General features: G+C 43.7%; 2 protein-coding genes across 2 annotated transcripts in view; one reads left to right on the top strand and one right to left on the bottom strand.

Annotated features, from left to right (window-relative positions):
* CCDC149 (coiled-coil domain containing 149) overlaps window positions 1-13,274 on the top strand; it is a 52,121-nt gene extending 38,847 nt beyond the window's left edge. The window contains exons 12-13 of the mRNA XM_064151327.1: window positions 2,749-2,856; window positions 9,138-13,274. Coding sequence (XP_064007397.1) covers window positions 2,749-2,856; window positions 9,138-9,730 — 701 coding nt within the window. The 3' untranslated portion in view covers window positions 9,731-13,274. The remainder of the gene's footprint in view (window positions 1-2,748; window positions 2,857-9,137) is intronic.
* A 1,348-nt stretch (window positions 13,275-14,622) lies between these two features.
* Window positions 14,623-16,113, bottom strand: SOD3 (superoxide dismutase 3). Its single transcript, XM_064151812.1, has 2 exons — window positions 15,988-16,113; window positions 14,623-15,697 (listed from the first exon to the last, which is right to left on the bottom strand). The coding sequence occupies exon 2, from the start codon at window positions 15,527-15,529 to the stop codon at window positions 14,804-14,806; it is 726 nt and encodes a 241-aa protein (XP_064007882.1). The 5' UTR covers window positions 15,530-15,697; window positions 15,988-16,113; the 3' UTR covers window positions 14,623-14,803.
* Between the last annotated feature and the right edge of the window lie 2,352 nt (window positions 16,114-18,465).

Below are 18,465 nucleotides of genomic sequence, written 5' to 3' on the forward strand. Positions count from 1 at the left end.
TGAATGAGCTATAGGGAAGCTAAATCAAGATGCAGTGATACTTGATTTTTGCAGCGGTGTATCTGGTAGCATAGTTCTGTTCTGCCTACCACAAACTTTAGCTGTTTGGAAACTAGGCTTCAATTAAACAAATCTCTTGTGAGGTTTGTTACTGAAAGGAAAGCAAGCTTGGACATAAATTTGACTCTGATTTTCTTTTTATGAGTCTACTCAGCTTGGGAATGAAGCAGAGAATGTAATATTCACAGAAGCATTTAATTCTTTGCTTTGTCTTAGGTACATTGTGCTTCAGATATGCACACAGAATATGTTAGGTGTCTTCAATACTAGTACAGAGCAAACACCACCTTAACTTCTCTCACAGTTTGGTGTCACTAGGCATTCAGATAAAAAATCTCATATTTTTGGAAATCTATCCTTTCCTGAAAATTCCAGATTTGCACTGAAAAAAAAATGGGCCATGACTCAGCTTTTCTCTACTTGAGATGATAAGAAAGTTTCATCACTGCCTCTTGCTCTGCAGTAATGGGCATGGAGCAGAGGCAAGGTAGAACGAATAGAAGAATAAAATGAAGAATGTTCAGGTACTACAAACTTGTTTTCTTCTTTGGAGATCTATAAAATTTTCACTGAAGTTCTTGGAAAGTTCATTAGAGGAACACAAAGCTATATATAAGTTATGAATCTGAGCTTAAATGGCAGATAATTGAAATTCCCTGTGTGTAATCCAGCTTCGGATCATCATCCATAGAACTATGTGCAGCACTACTCCTGTGTCCTTCCTTCATGAATGCGAGTCACTGTTAATAAACAAACATGCATCCAACTTTTTGGGCCACATCTGTTGCTTAGATGTGTGGATACTGAGCTTAGCCTTTTCTGGAACCAAGCTTCTTTTCAGAGAAAAATGTGAAAGTAAGTGTGTTTGCTGCCTAAACACTGGCTGGAAGTCAAGAGGCTGGGTTTATTTTTTCTGAAGCTAGTCTTGCAGTCTTCAGCCTAGGCTTTACTTCTTTTTTTCATTCCAAAAATAAACAAAGAGAAAAAGACTCCTTTCTACTTTCCTCTTAAAGACCCTCCCCATGGTTTTGTTCATCATATTTTTCAATTTTACTTCCTCTGCTGGATTCTTTTGTTGCTTTTTGGATGTGTGACTACTTTGGATTGTGTGTACCCTATATATTGAATGTTTTCTTGCCAGCAGTTCCCTGTGTGATTTACTACTTGAACACAAAATTCCTTCACTATTGCAGCATTCTTCTAGGAGTTTTTTCAGATTGAAATAGCCATTAGATTTGGTTGTTGTTGTTGGGTTTTTTTAAATTATTAATTAATTTTGCCTTGCACTGATGGGCTCTCCACTTTGCTGCTAGTTACTTACCACAGTGATGCATACTTGACAGGGGATCAAAGCTTGGCAAGAGCCATGGTTCAAAAGCACTACTTGCATTCAGGTTGCTGCAGAATATGCCCCAACATGTTAAGGATATAAAAACAACAATAATACCTTCAGGATCAAGGTATCACAGGCAGTGATCTCAAAAGTAGCTAGGGATAGGAGTAGGCCAGTTAGACTCCATGGGAATGTTCATTATTTCTTAGTAGGTACCAGAACTTTCTCAGAGCTGGATTTATTCTGAGTATCTCCTGACCTGGTGCTCTTTTGAAAGTCTTTGACTTGGATGGGTGATTAGATTTAGGATGTTGCCTTTAGGTGAAACGTGCAAACAGATTTAGAGAGGAGAAGTGGTTGTTACATAAATGTCCATTCTTATGGAGATAAATAGAGCAGTAGTTTGCTGCCTCCCCAGCCATTACTTATTGCTTGGCAGTTGTTCTGGAGGCCACACAAACAACACGCTTAGCTGATCTTGCACATTTCCTGCCATTCCCCCTTCCGGGTTTAAGGTAGTGTCAGTCACTAAAAACATGAGCATCCTGAAGGGTGGAGGACTTCCTAAAGGGTCTGCAGGTGTTGCTATCTGTATTGCTAAACTAGTTGAAAAGGAGACATCTACAGCAGAGTCCTCTGAAGCTGAAGAGTTTCCTGCGCTATTTTGTCTGCCAAAGAGCTGGAAAGTTGCCCTTCTCCTTTGGATTTAAAACAAAAACGCTCAGGAATGTTTTGCTTAGTTTTGTTTGGTTTGGTTTTGTTTTGTTTTTTCTTAATTTTCAGACTCAAATCTCTTTGTGCTCCCCAGCAAGGTGTACTTGTTTGCTCCTTCAGTTCTTAGTTATGCTGAGCTTTTAATATTCTTTTTAAGGGAGCACTGTAGCATAATCTGTGTGTGAGTTTGCGGTGTAAAACTGTTACGTGAGCAGGTTCATCATTGAGGCAGGGTGATAGAGAGTGAAGAGTCAGTGCTGAACACTTGCTGTTAATAGCATGCAAATGATCCATTTTTCTTTGCAAAACTTTTGGTATGATCTGATTATTAATAATCTGAACTGAATGCTAATTGCTAATATAATGTGTTGCATGTAGCACCTGTTCTTCTTTCCAAATCTGTCCTTTACTCAGTGCTGTGGATACAAACTTGCCTCCTTTTCTCATTTTGACTTGCATATTCCAGCACCAATACAGAGTAATTTTTTTTCAGTGCTGTGAAAGGATCATTTGAGATGCTTTTGCTGTTCTGTATTTTTCAATGGCATTGCAAAAAATACTGTAGGATGTGTTTGAATATCATTAGTGGACAAAGGGAGGCAGTTGGTGAATAAATGGTTCTCACACTTGGCTTGTTTCAGGTGGAAAGGATACCATAACATTCAGTGACCCAGCCTTGCCTGTTATACAGAGGTCCAGGTCACCCTTGTCAGCACTTACTGATAAGCCACAGAAAACTGAAGTACAAGGTGAGAACCTGGAATGTAAGGACCATGATAAGAGCTGAGCACTCGTTTCTTTCTAAATAAAATGTAATAAATTTTCATGCTGGGATAGCAGAAGGCAAAGTTTCAGTGGTCACAGAGATTGAATAAATCATCCACAAGTAAAATGGATAGATGGGCTCAGCACTAGTGGCAGAAAAACAACTGAAAAATGACTATTGAATAGATTGCACAGGGTTAGGGATCTGGTCTTACAGCTCAAAGAATTTTCCTGCCAGCTAACTTGATACCGTGAGAAGTTATTCGTGCCCTCTGTGTTACAGTTAACTGCCTCCTGCTCTTTTTCCCTCAGTTAAAATGCACAGTAGGAAAGCATTTCCGAAGGAGGAACTGGCTTAGTACTTTCCTGCATTAGAGCTGATACCTAGATGAAAGGCTTCCTGATTGCACCTGCTAAATTGAAATACCCAACTCGTTTTCCCAGAGAAATTGGCTGCCTCTTTTTTTTATAGTCTTGCCATGTATTTTGTTAAAAATCCTTCCCCAATAGCAGGCTTTACCATCTCTCCAAAGTCAGGCTTAACTTTATTTGAGAGTAGCAGAGGATAGTGTTTCACTGATAACCTTGATTCTTTGCCCCCCCACCCAAGTTGTTCATAATGGATAGGAGCTGAATTATTATGCTTCCTTATTGGCATTTGGATAAGCTCTTTAATGGCTGTAGCATTTTGGTCTGCCCAACTCTTACTCAGCTAACCATGAAGCATCATAAACAATTTATTTGTTAGGCCTGAAAGTAAATAGATTGTGGCTTAATTTTGACTTCATTATCCATGTTATCATCTGATAAACCTGGACAGCCAGACTGATTGGCTTTTATCATCTTGATCAGCTGATTCTTTTGCTAAAAATAAGAAGTGAAACTGTAGTGAATAATTCTCTGGTGAGTAGTAACAACTCTTTTTTTTTTTTTTTTCCTGCTTAATTATTGATTTTTAATTAAATCTGCAGTTACTGAAAGTATTTACTTGGTGGCATCATGCTCTTTCCTTTACGTATTTGTCCTAGGTGAGGTTGGTATTACATTTGCAATTAAAGCTGCCTGTCAGATCTCATCAGACCCTCTTTCTGTTGCTTTGTAACACTGCCAAACTTTTGCTCTGGACTGAAGCTTTCCATGCTGCATTTTCTACATTGGCTGATTTTTCTTTCTTTTATAAATGTCAGCCAACTTAGGTTTTTTTTTTTGGTGTTAAATTCTGATGACCATGAGGATTTTGTTGTTTTGTTGCTTGTTTGTTTGTTTGTTTTCCTTTGTCTGTTTGGATTTTTTCAAAACAAGAGACTATTTAGTATATTTGTAACTGAAGGGAAATTAAAATCCAAGATAAATATTTCCACCCTGAAAACATGGCCTGGAATTTCCACCCCTTTCTGAACCATTCATTTTCAACAAAACAATGAAAATCAAAGCAATGATTCCGTTGAGCTTGCTTTGTGCCATCAGTGCTGGTAAAACTGTGCACACCTCATTCCTTCTAGATAATGTGAACCTAGAGGGAGCAAAAATGTAGAGCAGAGAGGAAAAGAAGGCTGAGATCAAGACTCTCAAGTGATGGGGATTGGTAGAGTTGAAGGACAACTGTATGAGGGGGGACCTGCATCTGGCTGAGCAGAGGTCAGAGCACAGGAGTGAGGAGTCACAATGCTGACATGAAGTCCCTGAAGACTGGAAGTTGGCCAATGTGATGCCCATTCACAAGAAGGGCTGGAGGGAGGAACTGGGAAATTCCAGACCTATCAGCCCGACCTCAGTGCCAGGCAAGGTCATGGAACAGGTCATCTTGAGTGCCATCACAAAGCATCTATAGGATGGCCAAAGGATCAGGCCCAGCCAGCATGGATTTAGGAAGGGCAGGTCCTGCCTGACCAACTTGATCTCCTTTTATGATCAGGTTACCTGCCTGGTGAATGTGGGCAGGCTGTGGATGTAGTCTGCCTGGATTTCAGCAAAGTCTTTAACACTGTCTGCCACAACAAGCTCCTGGCAAAGCTGGCAGCTCATGGCATGGATAGATTCACTCTGCTATGGGTGAAGAACTGGCTGGAGGGCTGGGCCCAGAGAGTGGTGGTGAACGGTGCCACATCCAGTTGGCAGCCAGTCACTAGCAATGTCCCCTGAAGATCAGTGCTAGGCCCGATCCTGTTCAATATCTTTATTGCTGATCTGGACGAGGGGATTGAGTCCATCATCAATAAATTTGCAGATGATGCCAAGCTAGGAGGAGGTGATGATCTGCTGGAGGGTAGGACAGCCCTGCAGAGGGACCTAGACAGGCTGGGTGGGTAGGCAGAGGCCAATGGGATGAGATTTAACAAGGCCAAGTGCAGAGTTCTACACTTTGGCCACCACAACCTCAAGCAGCGCTACAGGCTGGGGACTGAGTGGCTGGAGAGCAGCCAGGAAGAAAGGGACCTGGGGGTACCAGTAGATAGTAAGCTGAACATGAGCCAGCAGTGTGCCCAGGTGGCTGGGAGAGACAATGGCATCCTGGCCTGGATCGGGAACAGTGTGGCCAGTAGGACAAGGGAGGTTATTATTCCCCTGTACTCAGCACTGCTCCGGCCACATATTGAGTACTTTGTCCAGTTCTGGGCCCCACAATTCAAGAGAGATGTTGAGATACTGGAATGTGTCCAGAGAAGGGCAACAAAGCTGGTGAGAAGCCTGGAACACAGCCCTGTGAGGAGAAGCTGAGGGAGCTGGGGTTGTTTAGCCTAGAGAAGAGGAGGCTCAGGGGTGACCTCATTGCTGTCTACAACTACCTGAAGGGAGGTTGTAGCCAGGTGGGGTTGGTCTCTTCTGCCAGGCAACCAGCAACAAAACAAGGGGACACAGTCTCAAGTTGTGCCGGGGCAGGTCTAGGCTGGATGTTAGGAGAAAGTTCTTCACAGCAAGAGTGATTGGCATTGGAATGTGCTGCTCAGGGAGGTGGTGGAGTCACCATCTGTGGAGGTGTTTAAGAGGACGCTGGATGAGGTACTTAGTGCCATGTTCCAGTTGATTGGATAGGGCTAGGAGATAGGTTGGACTGGACAGTCTTGGAGATCTCTTCCTCTTCTATTGTAAAAGCAGGGTATGATTAAAAAAATGAAATGTGGATGAGAAATGGGCAGAGTGAGTGCAGGGAGTGGATAAACAAAGAGATAGAGGACAGAAGCAAAGAGCTAGAAAGGGAAAGAGAAGAAAAGAGCCTTGGAGAAGCAGACAAGGATTAGGTTTGTGTTAGTCATGGGAAGAACCAGCTCCCAGTAGACCATCACTGTCTTTCCTCCTCATCATCCTGTAACAGAGCCATGAGCAATCACATGGTATTAAACTGGAGCAGGTTAAGAAATTGCAGTTCTGCCTGCACAAACAGCCTGGGGGGGTTCACTTTGCAGATGGTCCAGGGTAGCTGATAGGCTGCAGTGAGGACTCAGACAGAACTCACCTTGGGATAGTTTAAACAGTGACACAGGCAAGCACATGTATGCTTCCAGCTGTGTAGGGGATGCCATAGCTTCTAGCAGTAGGTGGAGTAACAGAAAATAAGTTCTGTTACTCCAGGTTGTTTTTCCCTGGAGGATGTTTGGGGCTGCCATCTCCCCTTTGAGCCTGGAAAGGAAGTCACTGTAGGGCCACCTGTGTTTGGAGTCACAGAGCTGTGTGGTAGTGAGAGAATGGCTGCACAGAGAACTGCTGCCTGCTGCTGAGCTTTGGGAGCTTGGTGCATATTGCAATTTTTCATCTATACAGTATACATTCAAAATCTGGGGGGTTTTGGCAGCTGGGAAGAACATAAGAGTGTGTCCATCTGCCGTGATTCACCAAGCAAATATGACCTTGGTTTTAAAGTATTTCAGAAAAACAAACCAAACCCACTTTTATTGTCCTATCAGTTGAATTCTCAGTTGAGTTAAAACAGTTGATAAGCAGAGCAGCAATGAAATTCTTAGATGTCTTTATGGGATCTGATGCCACATCTGTCAGCCATGGTCCTTTAAATACCGCCACTGGTGATTGGTGCCTCTTTGGCCCAGGACATGTTCTTGGCCCTTTGTGCTGACATACATTCTCTGTCAGAACTTTTTGTAATACATCAAATGCTGCCCTGTCTGGATCTGCAGATAATCAGAGGGCTCTTTCAGGCTTTTTATCTAATCTGTTTGCTTACCCTGGTCTCATCAAGGCCTGTTTTAGTCTGTGCTTGTCACTGTTCCAGTTAATCTGGGTGATAGAAGTCCCTTGTGAAAATGCCTAATGACATACAGACTCTCTTATGCCACTAAATCTCACTTTACAGAAACACAGAATGTTAGGGGTTGGAAGGGACCCTCTGGAGATAACCTAGTCCAAACCCTCTGCCAGAGCAGGTTGACTTAAGAGCGTGTTGACAAGACAGCATCCAGGCAGGTTTTGAATGACTCTGCAGACGGAGACTCCAGTACCTCTCTGGGCAGCCTGTTCTAGTCCTCTACCACCCTCGAAGAATTTCCTTCTCATGTTTAGATGTAGCTTCCTGTGTTCCAGTTTGTGCCTGTTACCTCTTGTCTTACCACTGGGCATCACTGAAAAAGGACTGGCCCCATCCTCTTGACACCCACCCTTTTAAGTATTTATTAAGCATTGATAAGATCTTTTCTCAGTCTTTCCTTCTCTAGACTAAAAAGCCTTAAGGCACTCTGAATTTCTTCAGAAGACATCTTGTTCCAATCGCCTAATAATCTTTTTAGCCCTTTGCTGTACCCTCTCAAGCAGTTCCCTGTCCTCCCTCAACTAGGGAGCCCAGAACATTTATCCAGTGCACAGGATGAGTAGTGTCATGGGATGGATTGTACTTGAGCCTCACAGTTGCTAATGAACAGCTCATCAGGTTCTTCTCGTCATTGTTGAATGCTTTGGTCCTGCTGCATTGCCTGTGTGCTATTTCAAGCATTCCCTGAAGACAGAAGTACTGCTTCTCCATGAACTTTCCTGGTGATACAGTGCTCTGAAGCAATTTATCATCAGAAAATTGCAGCCAGGTGATGGGATGATGGTAACCTTCTGGAGAGGGAGGAAACTGAGGCACACAAAGAGTAAGGCAGAGTCCTTTGCTAATTTTGAGTGCCAATTTGAGGTACACAAGTTTTGGCTCTTTTTGAAGCACTTTAAGTACTTGTTCAGATGTACAACATAAGCAGAGCAGTACTGCAAATTGAGCTCCTAGTTTTCTGGCTGAGTGCTCAGATAATGAGGATTAGATCCAGTGGGTGATCACCTTTTAAAAGTTAATTTATCCCTGCCTTTTCCACAGACTTAATATTTCAGCTCTTCAGAGCAGCATTCCTGGCCTCCTTAACAGTAGTAAATGTCTGTTCCCTTCATGCCAACCCTCGTCTCACTCAGTTGGCAGCCCCCAATTTACGGATGAGGCAGGTCTTATAGAGACAGTAGGCTCCTGGCTTGCACAGCTCTGATCCCAGCCTGCAGCCAGGCTGTCCTGTGCATTGTGTGAGACAGGAGAAACAGAGTGATTGCTCATAAACTGCAGTGCCATGCCTCTGCATGGCAGGAGGCAGTGCAGCCATCCCTCTGCTATCCTCTGATTTTCCTTGCTTGTCTTTGCAAGCAAGCTTATTTTCAATGAAGCTTTTTGTCCTTAGCTGAGATGAGGACAAATTCTCTCTTTCACAAAGCTGTTTGTTTACACATTGCTGTTTTCTCTTTTCTGAAGCCTTGTTCAGTGTTTGCCTTTTGGTATAATGATATATTTAAAATTCTTCCACTGCTGCTTTGTTCTATGCTGGTACCCAAATTAGCATAATCTTGTATGTTAGAAGTATTGCAGGACCAGTAACAAAACTTCAGTATTGGATGAAAGCCTGTGAAAAGCTCCAAATAAAATGGAGCTTGTGTTAACCCCTGGAAATGGTAGTGACATGGGCATCAGTGCTATGTGCCCCATTACACTTGATATTCCTGTCAAAAAGTTTGCCTGGCCCTGCTGTTCTACAATGTGGTGTTGACTATGACTCCAAAAGTGTTGCCAGAGTTTAGAGGTGGACAGGCTCCAAAACTGGGCCAGATCCAGCAAGAAACTATGTGTTGCTAGCTTATCATCTAAGAAATGGGCCTGAGATGCATTAGAGAATCACTGTTAGAAATTCCTCACTTGGGTAAACGTCTCTGTGGCACTGATGGTGATGGTCTGAAGAGGGTCAGATGTGTAATAAATGCCTGTGGCTGACTGCAGGATCTCACTGTTCCATTTCTTTTCCAGCAGAACAGAAGGGAGAATGCGATGAACCTTGTGCTGTTGCAAGCGAGTCCCTGGCTCCAGAGGGAACAAACTTAAATAACAGAAACCAAAATAAACATTTTTATCCTTCATTACCCCAACTACCTTCTGAGGAAGAAGAAATAAACAAGCTTGGAAGTCAGATAATTAAACTGACAGCACAGGCAGTTGCAGAATTGGAAGGGAAAAGAGCAGGAGCTTCTGCAGGGGAGCAGAACTTGGTGGTTGGAGCAGAACTTAATGGTTCATCCGAGGGAGAGTTTCCACTTTCCAGCCCTGACCCATCTGACCCCACAGACCCCTCAAACTCAGAGAACGAACAGACAGCTGAAACTGAGGCCCTGAAAGACAATGGTGGAACCTCAGAGAGCGACTGCGAAATCCCAAGTGAGAGATATGATCAGAATAGCAGCACAGTGGCTCTGGTGCATGCTGAGGACCTTGGAAGGCATGGAGGACTCAGTGGTACAACTGCACACACAAATAACAGCTCTCAGGAGCTGCCTGAACCAGAAGATGAGAAACCATCTGATCCTGCCAAAAACTGTGAATATTTGGCTAACAGTTTGGCTTGAGGTATGAGATCTTGAGCCTTTTGCTGCAATGCTTTTGCAGAGTCTGTGATTGGTGAAACTCTGCTGTATGGTTGACTTATAGAGTGAACTGTTAACGTTTGTCTAATAACAGTGTTTTTATATTAGTGTCCAAACATACAAATTACCTAAAGGGAAAGAGTTAATGCTGAGGTTAAATCATGTTGGGTTTTTGTAGTGATTTGAAGTTTCTATGCAGACGATTTATCACACAGATCATACGTCATGTTGTCACTAGGCTTCTGTGACATCAAAGGTTGTTGTGCTGGACTCTATTTTAATGGTTACAAGTGTCTGCCCAAGATGAAAAATTTGGGGTGATAAATTGAGAAGCATCTTAAGGCTGCAAGCTTTTGCTTGTTCTTCAGGGTGTGTTCTATGTCTTTTTACACAGAGTGGCTGTAAGTACATCCTTACAGGGAAGTCACTATTCCCTTACAGGAAGTCTCTGAAAACTATCTCTGCATGCCTGTAGTTCTCTCAGGCTGAATAAGAGGTGGTAGATTTCAGCCTGCTCCATCTGTGCCCTCCTTTCTGAAGGAATCTGCCTATTTTATTTTCTTATTCTTTGGAATTAAGGATAAATCTCCTTTTCCTCCTCATCACACCAGCCTGTGGTGTGGTAGAAGGCTTATTTGCATCCTTGCTGCTTTCTTAAATGTCTTCCCTTGTCGATGTAGTCATAGGAAAACATTTCTTTAGTAAGTGGAGAAAGGGGAGGCTGCTGTGTCATTGCCTAGCTCACTCCTGATGCTGGAGCTGTGCCACTCTGCTCCTAGGAAGGCAGCAACAAGGGAATAGTTAACGTTGAAGTCAGCAGCTGTTGGAGAAGGGGAGGCACGTCCTTCCTCTCCTGTTTGTAGCATAAGGAATGGTCTCTGCAGCTGGGGAGCTTCTATGGGCCAGCAGCCGTCAAGGCAATTTTTCTGCTGGCTTGGGACCTAATTGTCTGTAACTGTTCATTTCTCACTCCTAGAACTTGAAACCAATCAGAGAGAATTAATCCAAATTTAATAAAATACTACTAATAAAAAGGAAAATCCCTCCCAGATTGAGTCCTCCTTTGACAAATAACTGCCAGCTGCAAATTTTTACAGCCCACTTGTCAGCTACTGAATAAACAGAGTTTCTATTAGCAGTAGTGACAAACTCTTCTGTATATGGAAGATGAGCTAGCAGGTGCTGCCATAATCAAGGTGTCAGAGTCCATGAACAGTTTGTATTCAGCAGAAGAAAGGCTGTATGTAAATTATTACATATAAATATAAGGAATGATGGCGGGAAGGTGAAAAATGTGGCTTATCTGTGCTCTCATGTGTTTTCCCTAGCAGGTGTGTTCATGTAACCCTTTCAGTGTCTGTCTGCAGGCAGTGCAGCCATAGTCAGTGCTCCTCAGATAGGTTTCCTTTCTCTTTAAAGGTAATTTGACATTGCAGCATTTTGCTGACACTAAGCAGCAGCCCTTAGGAACAAAACCCATCTGTTTATTTAAGCCTATTAGGGACATGTAGCTGTGAAAAGTTTTCTTTTCATTATCCTGATCACCATTTAAATTCCTCATCACCTGAAAAACCAAGAAGGGTTGAAATATATGAAAAATTGTTTTGCTGTTCCCATTAATTGTGACTGACTGCATTATTGACTCATTTATATGACAATACTGACAAGTTGGAAGAGAAATAGCTGCAGAGACTGAAATCTCTGGGAGAATGTGGCAGGATTTTTTCCTTTAATGCTTGAATTTCACACGAAGTAGCATTTTATTCAAGATGTATTATTTTCCATCTTTCACAGACTAATCCAGCACAGAGCTAAATATCAATGCAGTCAGAACTGAGGCAAGCAAATAAGAAGGTCAAGATTTCAGCTAGCTGAGCTCAGGAATGTTGAGGATGTTCCATTGTTTCCCTGCTGCCACTTTGCTGACCCACAGCTGTGTGAGTTACCATTTTGCTTAATAGACAGTTAATGCTATTCATTAATGAAGAGCTTGGTGTGAGAATTCAAGCAGGTAGAAGCAGTGCTGGACCAACAGTTTTTTAGTGTCTGATTTAATGATTCCTTTTGGTGTGTTCTTCTGTGATGTACAACCCAGCAATCAGGACATCTTGGTAATTATCCTCACACCATCACAGGATCACAGGGTGTTAGGGGTTGGAAGGAACTTCTGGAGATCTTTGAGTCAATCCCCTGTGCCAGAGCAGGGCCATAATCTAGTGCAGCTCACACAGGAACACATCCAGACAGGTCTCGAAAGTCTCCAGAGGATACTCCACAACCTCCCCCTGGAGCCTGTTACAGTGCTCTGTGACCCTTACAGGAAAAAAGTTCTTCCTCACGTTGAGGTGGAACTTCCTGTGCTGCAGTTTATGCCCATTGCTCCTTGACCTATCCCATGGCATAACTGAGCAGAGCCTGTCCTCCTCCCTCTTGACCCCCAGCCCTCGGATATTTGTAGAGAGTGATCAGATCCCCTCTCAGCCTTCTCCTCGCCAGACTATTTCTTTCTCTTAGATGTCATTTTTATATTTTTGCAATCATTAAGTTCCAGTGAGATACCTCTGTCTCTGGAAACCTCATTTTCAGTGCTATATCACTGCTGCAATACTGTCCCTCTCCTTTCAGCCCCAGTGAAGGGATCTTCTAGCTACATTTTTAGCTTTCTTCCAGGAACACAAGACTTCAGAGGCAGGATACCTGTAAAGAGAGACATCTCTGCTGCACTCTGTGATGGCTAATTGAATATTCTTGTCAGCGTCTTCCTTGGATATTGCTGTCCTTTAGATTGTTGTGCTGTTAGAAAAATGATTCCACCCGCAGTGAATTAATGAGTGGTGTTTTTTGTTTTTGGGGGTTTTTTTTGGTGGAATCAATGCAATATTAGTTGCATTTTCCAGGGAATGTGAGGGTTGGGTTGGTTTGTTTGTGTTCCCTTTTTCTTAGGACTATTGAAATGCAGAAATGGCACCAGACATATTCTAATCCTTTTTAAGACTGGGCTCGGAGGGAACAAACTGAGAAGGCAATGTTGTGGCAGTGGTATGGAGAAAAACTGATTTTGGGGAGGTTGGCTCTCACCTCCAAGTGAATGGATGCAGGATCTGTGGAAAGGACTTGATTTGGAAGTAGGATGTGGTTATTTGCAAAGCAATGGTCACTGAGTTTGTGAAATGAGTGTGTGAAACTGACAGATGAAGAAGTGTCCTTTCGAATGCTGCTGCTTTTCTAAGTGAGACTATTTTTAAGCATATGGGAATTTGTATAATAAAGCCAGTGGAATTTCTTTAATCCTTAGGAGCTCAGGAATGTATTTCAAAAATCTTAACTGAGATTAAGTTGAAAGTCTGCTACATATCTGAAAGATAGGATTTTGTTTACCAGTTTCTGTTTTGCAGTTTGACTTTCTAAATTATGCAGATTAATTTATTTGCAGACCTCTCCTTTGTCGCTGCCCGGATTAACTGTAGCACATGGTTCAACTATATTAGTACATTTTGTCATCTTTAATAAAAAACATTTCCTGCTACTCTCCTTCTACCTGCCTGTGTCCTGCTCTCTTCCTGCTATCAGATGGATGATAGTCACAAGGTACTGTTTGAGGGTTTTCAGTGAGTTGTGCTAAATTTAAAAAGGAAAGCTGGAAGTTATCTGTGTTAAGTCTTTTCACTGTCGCTTCTCCCGATCTGAACTGACTGATGCACTTCCAACGTTTTTTTTTGTATGAAGAAACACACTCAGTATTTTTGGAAACCAGTATTTATCTCTGATCTGCCAACTCTGACATCATTGTCAAGCAGCATTGCAACTTGCATCTATAACTTAGTTACTAACGAGGCACAAACTAGAAGCTTTGGGGATTTTTTGCTGGAGACTTGGTAAACAGGAATATGTCTTTAACTTTGCTTTCAATTGTCAGCAGTGTGACAGCTATGGCCGTGTAGCCAATTTGAAATAGTTAAGAAGCTTATCCATGTTTGATTGTCAAACCTGAAAATGCAAATAGAATAGTGGAATGGATCTAAACTCTACCACAGATGTTTGTGCTTCCCCTGATTTTTAGGCAAAGTCCTTTTTTTCTGGTCAGGGATCTGTTATCTCCATCCAGCTCTCTTGGAAGCACGGAGATCTTTTCACTGTTGGGGTTGGAGCTAAATACAGGATAGTTCCCTTGAGAGGCAGTTTCTTTGCTCTGGTGTGACCTCACCTGGAGTACTGCATCCAAGTCTAGAGACCTCAATATGGAAAGGACATAGACCTGATGGAGCAGGTCCAGAGGAGGCTATGAAAATGCTCGTAGAGTTGGAGCAGCTCTGCTACAGTGACAAGCTGAGGGAGCTGGGGTGTTCAGGCTGGAGAAAAGGAAGCTCCAGGGAGAACTGAGCAGCCTGCCAGTACCTGAAGAGGGCTATGAGAAGGATGGAGAGGGACTGTTTACAAAGGCCTTCAGTGACAGGATGAGGGCAATGGCTGCAAACTAGAGCAGAGTAGATTTAGATTGGATATTAGGAACAGGTTCTTTGCTCTGAAGGTGGAACACTGCAACAGGTTTCTCAGGGAGGTTGTTGGGGGCCCCATCCCTGGAGATACTCAAGGTGAGGCTTGACAGGTCTCTGGGCAACCTGATCTAGTTGAGGATGTCCCTGTTGACTACAGGGAGAGTTGGGCTAGATGACATTCAGAGGTCCCTTCCAGCCCATTGTATGATTATTACTTGCACCTATTACCTTGTTTTTCCTTTGGTTTCTAACAGCATCCCTTCAGAGCCCCTTACAGCACACAGGTGTAGTCAATATTCTGTAAACAGCTTTACACACATTCAGCTCCCAAACTGCATAAAAGGGAAACTTTTTCCTTCAAGAAAATACAGCACAAGGTTGTGTTGATGCTGGCTTTATTGATGGGCTTACAGGAAGGAGTCTCTACAAAGTGACAGGCATATCTCAGAGGAGCAAGCAAATGGAAAGGGAAATCCTTTTGCCATAGAGCTTGGTGCCCAGTGGCGTGGCCTAAGGTGCTTTGTGCTGCCTGGGCTGTAGGTGGCTTGTTGGTCTTCGCCTAAGCCTGGTTCTGTGACCGTTTGTTGAGGCCTCTCTTCTTCTTGTCTGTAACTTCAGAGTGTTTCTCTTCCCAGAGGTTCTTGTTGCCCATCCCAATGACACAGCATGCCAGGCGCTTCCCAGCGTTTCCATTTTCCAGGCTGGCCTTATTGTTGCCCTTGCCCATGTCATCTTCCTGCTCATGGATCACAATGGATCTGCCCATAATGGAATATGGACCAAACAGAGTGGCAAAGAGGTTTGGTTTGTATTTTCTGATTTTGCCTTCTCTGGGAAAGAAGTTGCCAAAATCCCCTGGATGCCGAGGATGGTTGACTCCGAAGGGGTTGTAGTGCCCACCTGTAGAGTCACAGCCATTGCTGAGGTCTCCGAGCTCGTGGATGTGTATAGCTCGACCAGATTGGTTATTACCCAGCAGAAACCCATCCAAGTGGAAAATGGCTTCTAATCTTCCATAGGAGTAATACTGTCGGAATAGGACCTGTCCAGTCACTTGTGGCTTCTCAGCATCTATTTTGGAGCTGGGCTTCATTTCACAAGTGGCATACATCAATCCATCGGTCTCATTGCCAGGAAGCATTGGATAGAGCAAATTCTTCCAGAGGTCGTTCACTTTTCTCTGTATGTCATGAAGTGACTCTTGGCTTGAATCAGTCTCTTTGTCTGCCATGGCACCGAAGGCAGACAGGGCAAGCCCAGCCACCAGAGGAAGAAGCAGAAGCATCTTGGCAATACCGAGCCTACAAAAGGTACAAGAAGCTACAGGGAACGAAGGGCTTTGTGTTGCGATCTGGCTGGAGAGGAGGGTGCACAGCTCGTGGCAGTGCTGAGCCGAGCAGCTGGAGCAGCGTCCCAGGGGATGCTGCTTTCTTAATCTGTCTGATGTGATGAACTGAAAGTAAACCAGAATGCATATGCATGTTTAAACACATAGAACTGGCACCCACGACTAAAAGACAGACCAGTGATTTTATGTTTTATAATACAGCTTGATCTTTTAGAATAGAGCTGCCTCCTTTTCCCTGCAGGAAGCAAGTAAAGCCAAAGTAATTTAAGTTTATATTGAGACTTCCCTCCTACTGCAAGTTCTAGCAAGACAGTTTGCCAGGTGCTTTTTTTGGTCTATTTGCTTAACCACTAGTTAGGCATTACAAACAGAAAGTAAAAATCCAAGCTGATTACCTTGCAGAGCTGCTGCAGAACCCCTCAGTAGTAGCTCTTTGCCTCTGCTCCCCTAATCCAGACAGAAAGCTGGAGCTGGGTGAAGTTGATGCTTCTGGGAACTGCGTGTTTGTGTAAAGGTTAGGTAATGCTGGCTGGAGGGAGGTGTCACAGGGAGAGCTGTGGGAGGAGAAGGAGGGAGGGAAAAGTTTTAAGCATTTTTGTTTTGGGCAGGGTGCATAAGCTCACTAAGCTTATTAGCCTGTCTCTCAGACCTTATTGACCTTCCAACAGAAAAGGGAAAATGTTATCAAGCTTTTAAATTAATCTTCCTTTTGATGACTTCATATGCTTATCTGAAACAAGCAACCTTCAGCATGCAGTGAGGGGAAAGAGCTTTATTAAGGCACAGTTGGGCAGTTTGCTCACTTCTGGGCTCGTTGTCATGGAGCTGGTTTGCTTTTTTATTTCTCTGTTAGCCAAAACTGAAAGTGATGCTTGAGCAACATAAACTTCCACTGCAGTTCCCGTGGGTTTCAGACCTGAAGGGCACAACTCAAGCTGGCAGATGCTGGGGGACGTTTCAGCGATGCTGTTCTGTAAAGTTTTAGGGCTACTGTCTCCTGCTTGCCAACATACCTGCTCCACACAAGCAATTCTTTCTTCTTTTGTTGAGACAGCAGTGATTTCTTTCCAGAGAGAAGTAAGCAGCACTGAGGCAGTGCAACATCAGAAATTGTCTCCCAGAGGCTGGATGGAGCATGGAGAGTTCAGTTCCCATGCATTTCATCTTCTCATGCTCTCTTCTTGGGGACATTGCCCTGTCTGTGGCATTTCCCACTGTTGTAGCTGGAATGAGTATTCAGCCACCACAAGAGCAGTGTAGCAGACTGACATTTCTGTGGAGAAAAAGGGTAGCTCTTACTGCTCGGCAACAATTCTCAATGCAGGAAAACTACAAAGAAAAATCCTTTTTCCCAGTTCTTGTCTGCTGGCAGCTGGATAAGGAATGGGACTGTCACCTTCTGGAATGGTGAAGTTGTGTGTGTTAATCTCACTGCTATCACATTCCACATCGGATCTTGAAGACTCAGCTGAGACCTGATGGTTTTTCTTTCTGTGTGAGGGAGAGTAGATCTAAAGGAAATGCAGAGCTAACTTCTGCTTGTGATATTGAGATATTGGAGCCCTGGGCTTTGATTACAGGATCACAGGATGTTAGGGGTTATAAAGGACCTCTGGAGTCCAGCCACCCTGCCAGAGCAGGACCATGGAATCTAGTGCAGGTTGCACAGGAGCACATCCAGACAGGGTTTAAAAGTCTCTGAATAGGGACAAGTGGTATTTCCTTTCTCCAGGGTGTTTGTGAGCTGCCCAGATTACTGTGCCCATGGGAACAGTGCAGTGCTCAATGGAAGCTGAACTCTAAGACTGATGAACCCAAGCTCATTCCCTGGCAGCATCTAAGCTGGGGAAATCCATAATTGCAACATGGTAATGCTGGGAAATTGCTCAGGTTTAAAGCATTTGCAAGAAGTCAAAACATGCAGAAAGTGTTCAGCTAACCACTGGCCAAATGCCAAGTGAGCACCAAGTTCTCCATGGGACAGCAATGTGCCCTTGTGGCAAATGAGGCCAACGGGATCTTGGAGTGCATTCAGAACAGTGTGTCCAGCAGATTAAGGGAGGTTCTCCCCACCTCTGCTCTGCCCTGGTGAAGCCCCACATGGAATATGGCATGCAGTTCTGGGCTTCGCAGTTCAAGAGGAACAGGGATTTACTGGAGAGAGTCCAAGGGAGGGATACGAAGATGATGAAGGAGCTGGAGCACTGCCTGATGAGGAAAGGCTGAGAGCCCTATGGCTGGTTAGTCTGGAGAGGAGAGGGCCAAGAGGTGATCTGATCAATGTCTGTAAATGTCTGAGGGCTCGGGGTCACAAAGGAAAGGACAGGGACAACCTCTGCTCACTGTGTCCTGGGTTAGGACAAGAGGCAGTGTATGGAAACTGCAGCACAGGAAGTTCCATCTCAGCATGAGGAGGAACTTCTGTATTGTAAGGGTACAGGCTGCCCAGAGAGTTTGTGCAGTCTCCTTCTCTGGAGACTTTTGAGCCCTATCTGGATGCCTTCCTGTTTGACCTGCATTAGATTCTCTGGTCCTGCTCTGGCAAGGGGGTTGGACTCAAAGATCTCCAGAGGTCACTTCCAACCCCTAACATCCTGTGTGATCCTGTGACAGTTTGTGTTTGTAAAATGTGAGAAGCAGCTGGTCAGTCTAGGTACTGTTAAAAAGAAGCTTCTTAGGATCATAGACCATTTTTCAAAGGGGTGTGATGAATGGAAGGAAGAAAAGAGTATCATTCATGGTTTACTCCTTGAGTCATAAAGTAATGGACTGCATTTGAGGTGAACACTTTAGCAAGGAAAATTCCACGCCAGAAGTCAGTGCTCGAAGAAAAGAGTTTGAAAGCTCTGGCTGAATAATAAGACATTTTGAAA

Source organism: Pogoniulus pusillus, chromosome 11 (assembly GCF_015220805.1).
Source record: "Pogoniulus pusillus isolate bPogPus1 chromosome 11, bPogPus1.pri, whole genome shotgun sequence".
NCBI classification, from domain to species: Eukaryota; Metazoa; Chordata; class Aves; order Piciformes; family Lybiidae; genus Pogoniulus; species Pogoniulus pusillus.

Coding starts and splice junctions, on each gene's coding strand:
- SOD3 (XM_064151812.1), bottom strand. CDS start 15,529: ATGCTTCTGCTTCTTCCTCTGGTGGCTGGGCTTGCCCTGTCTGCCTTC.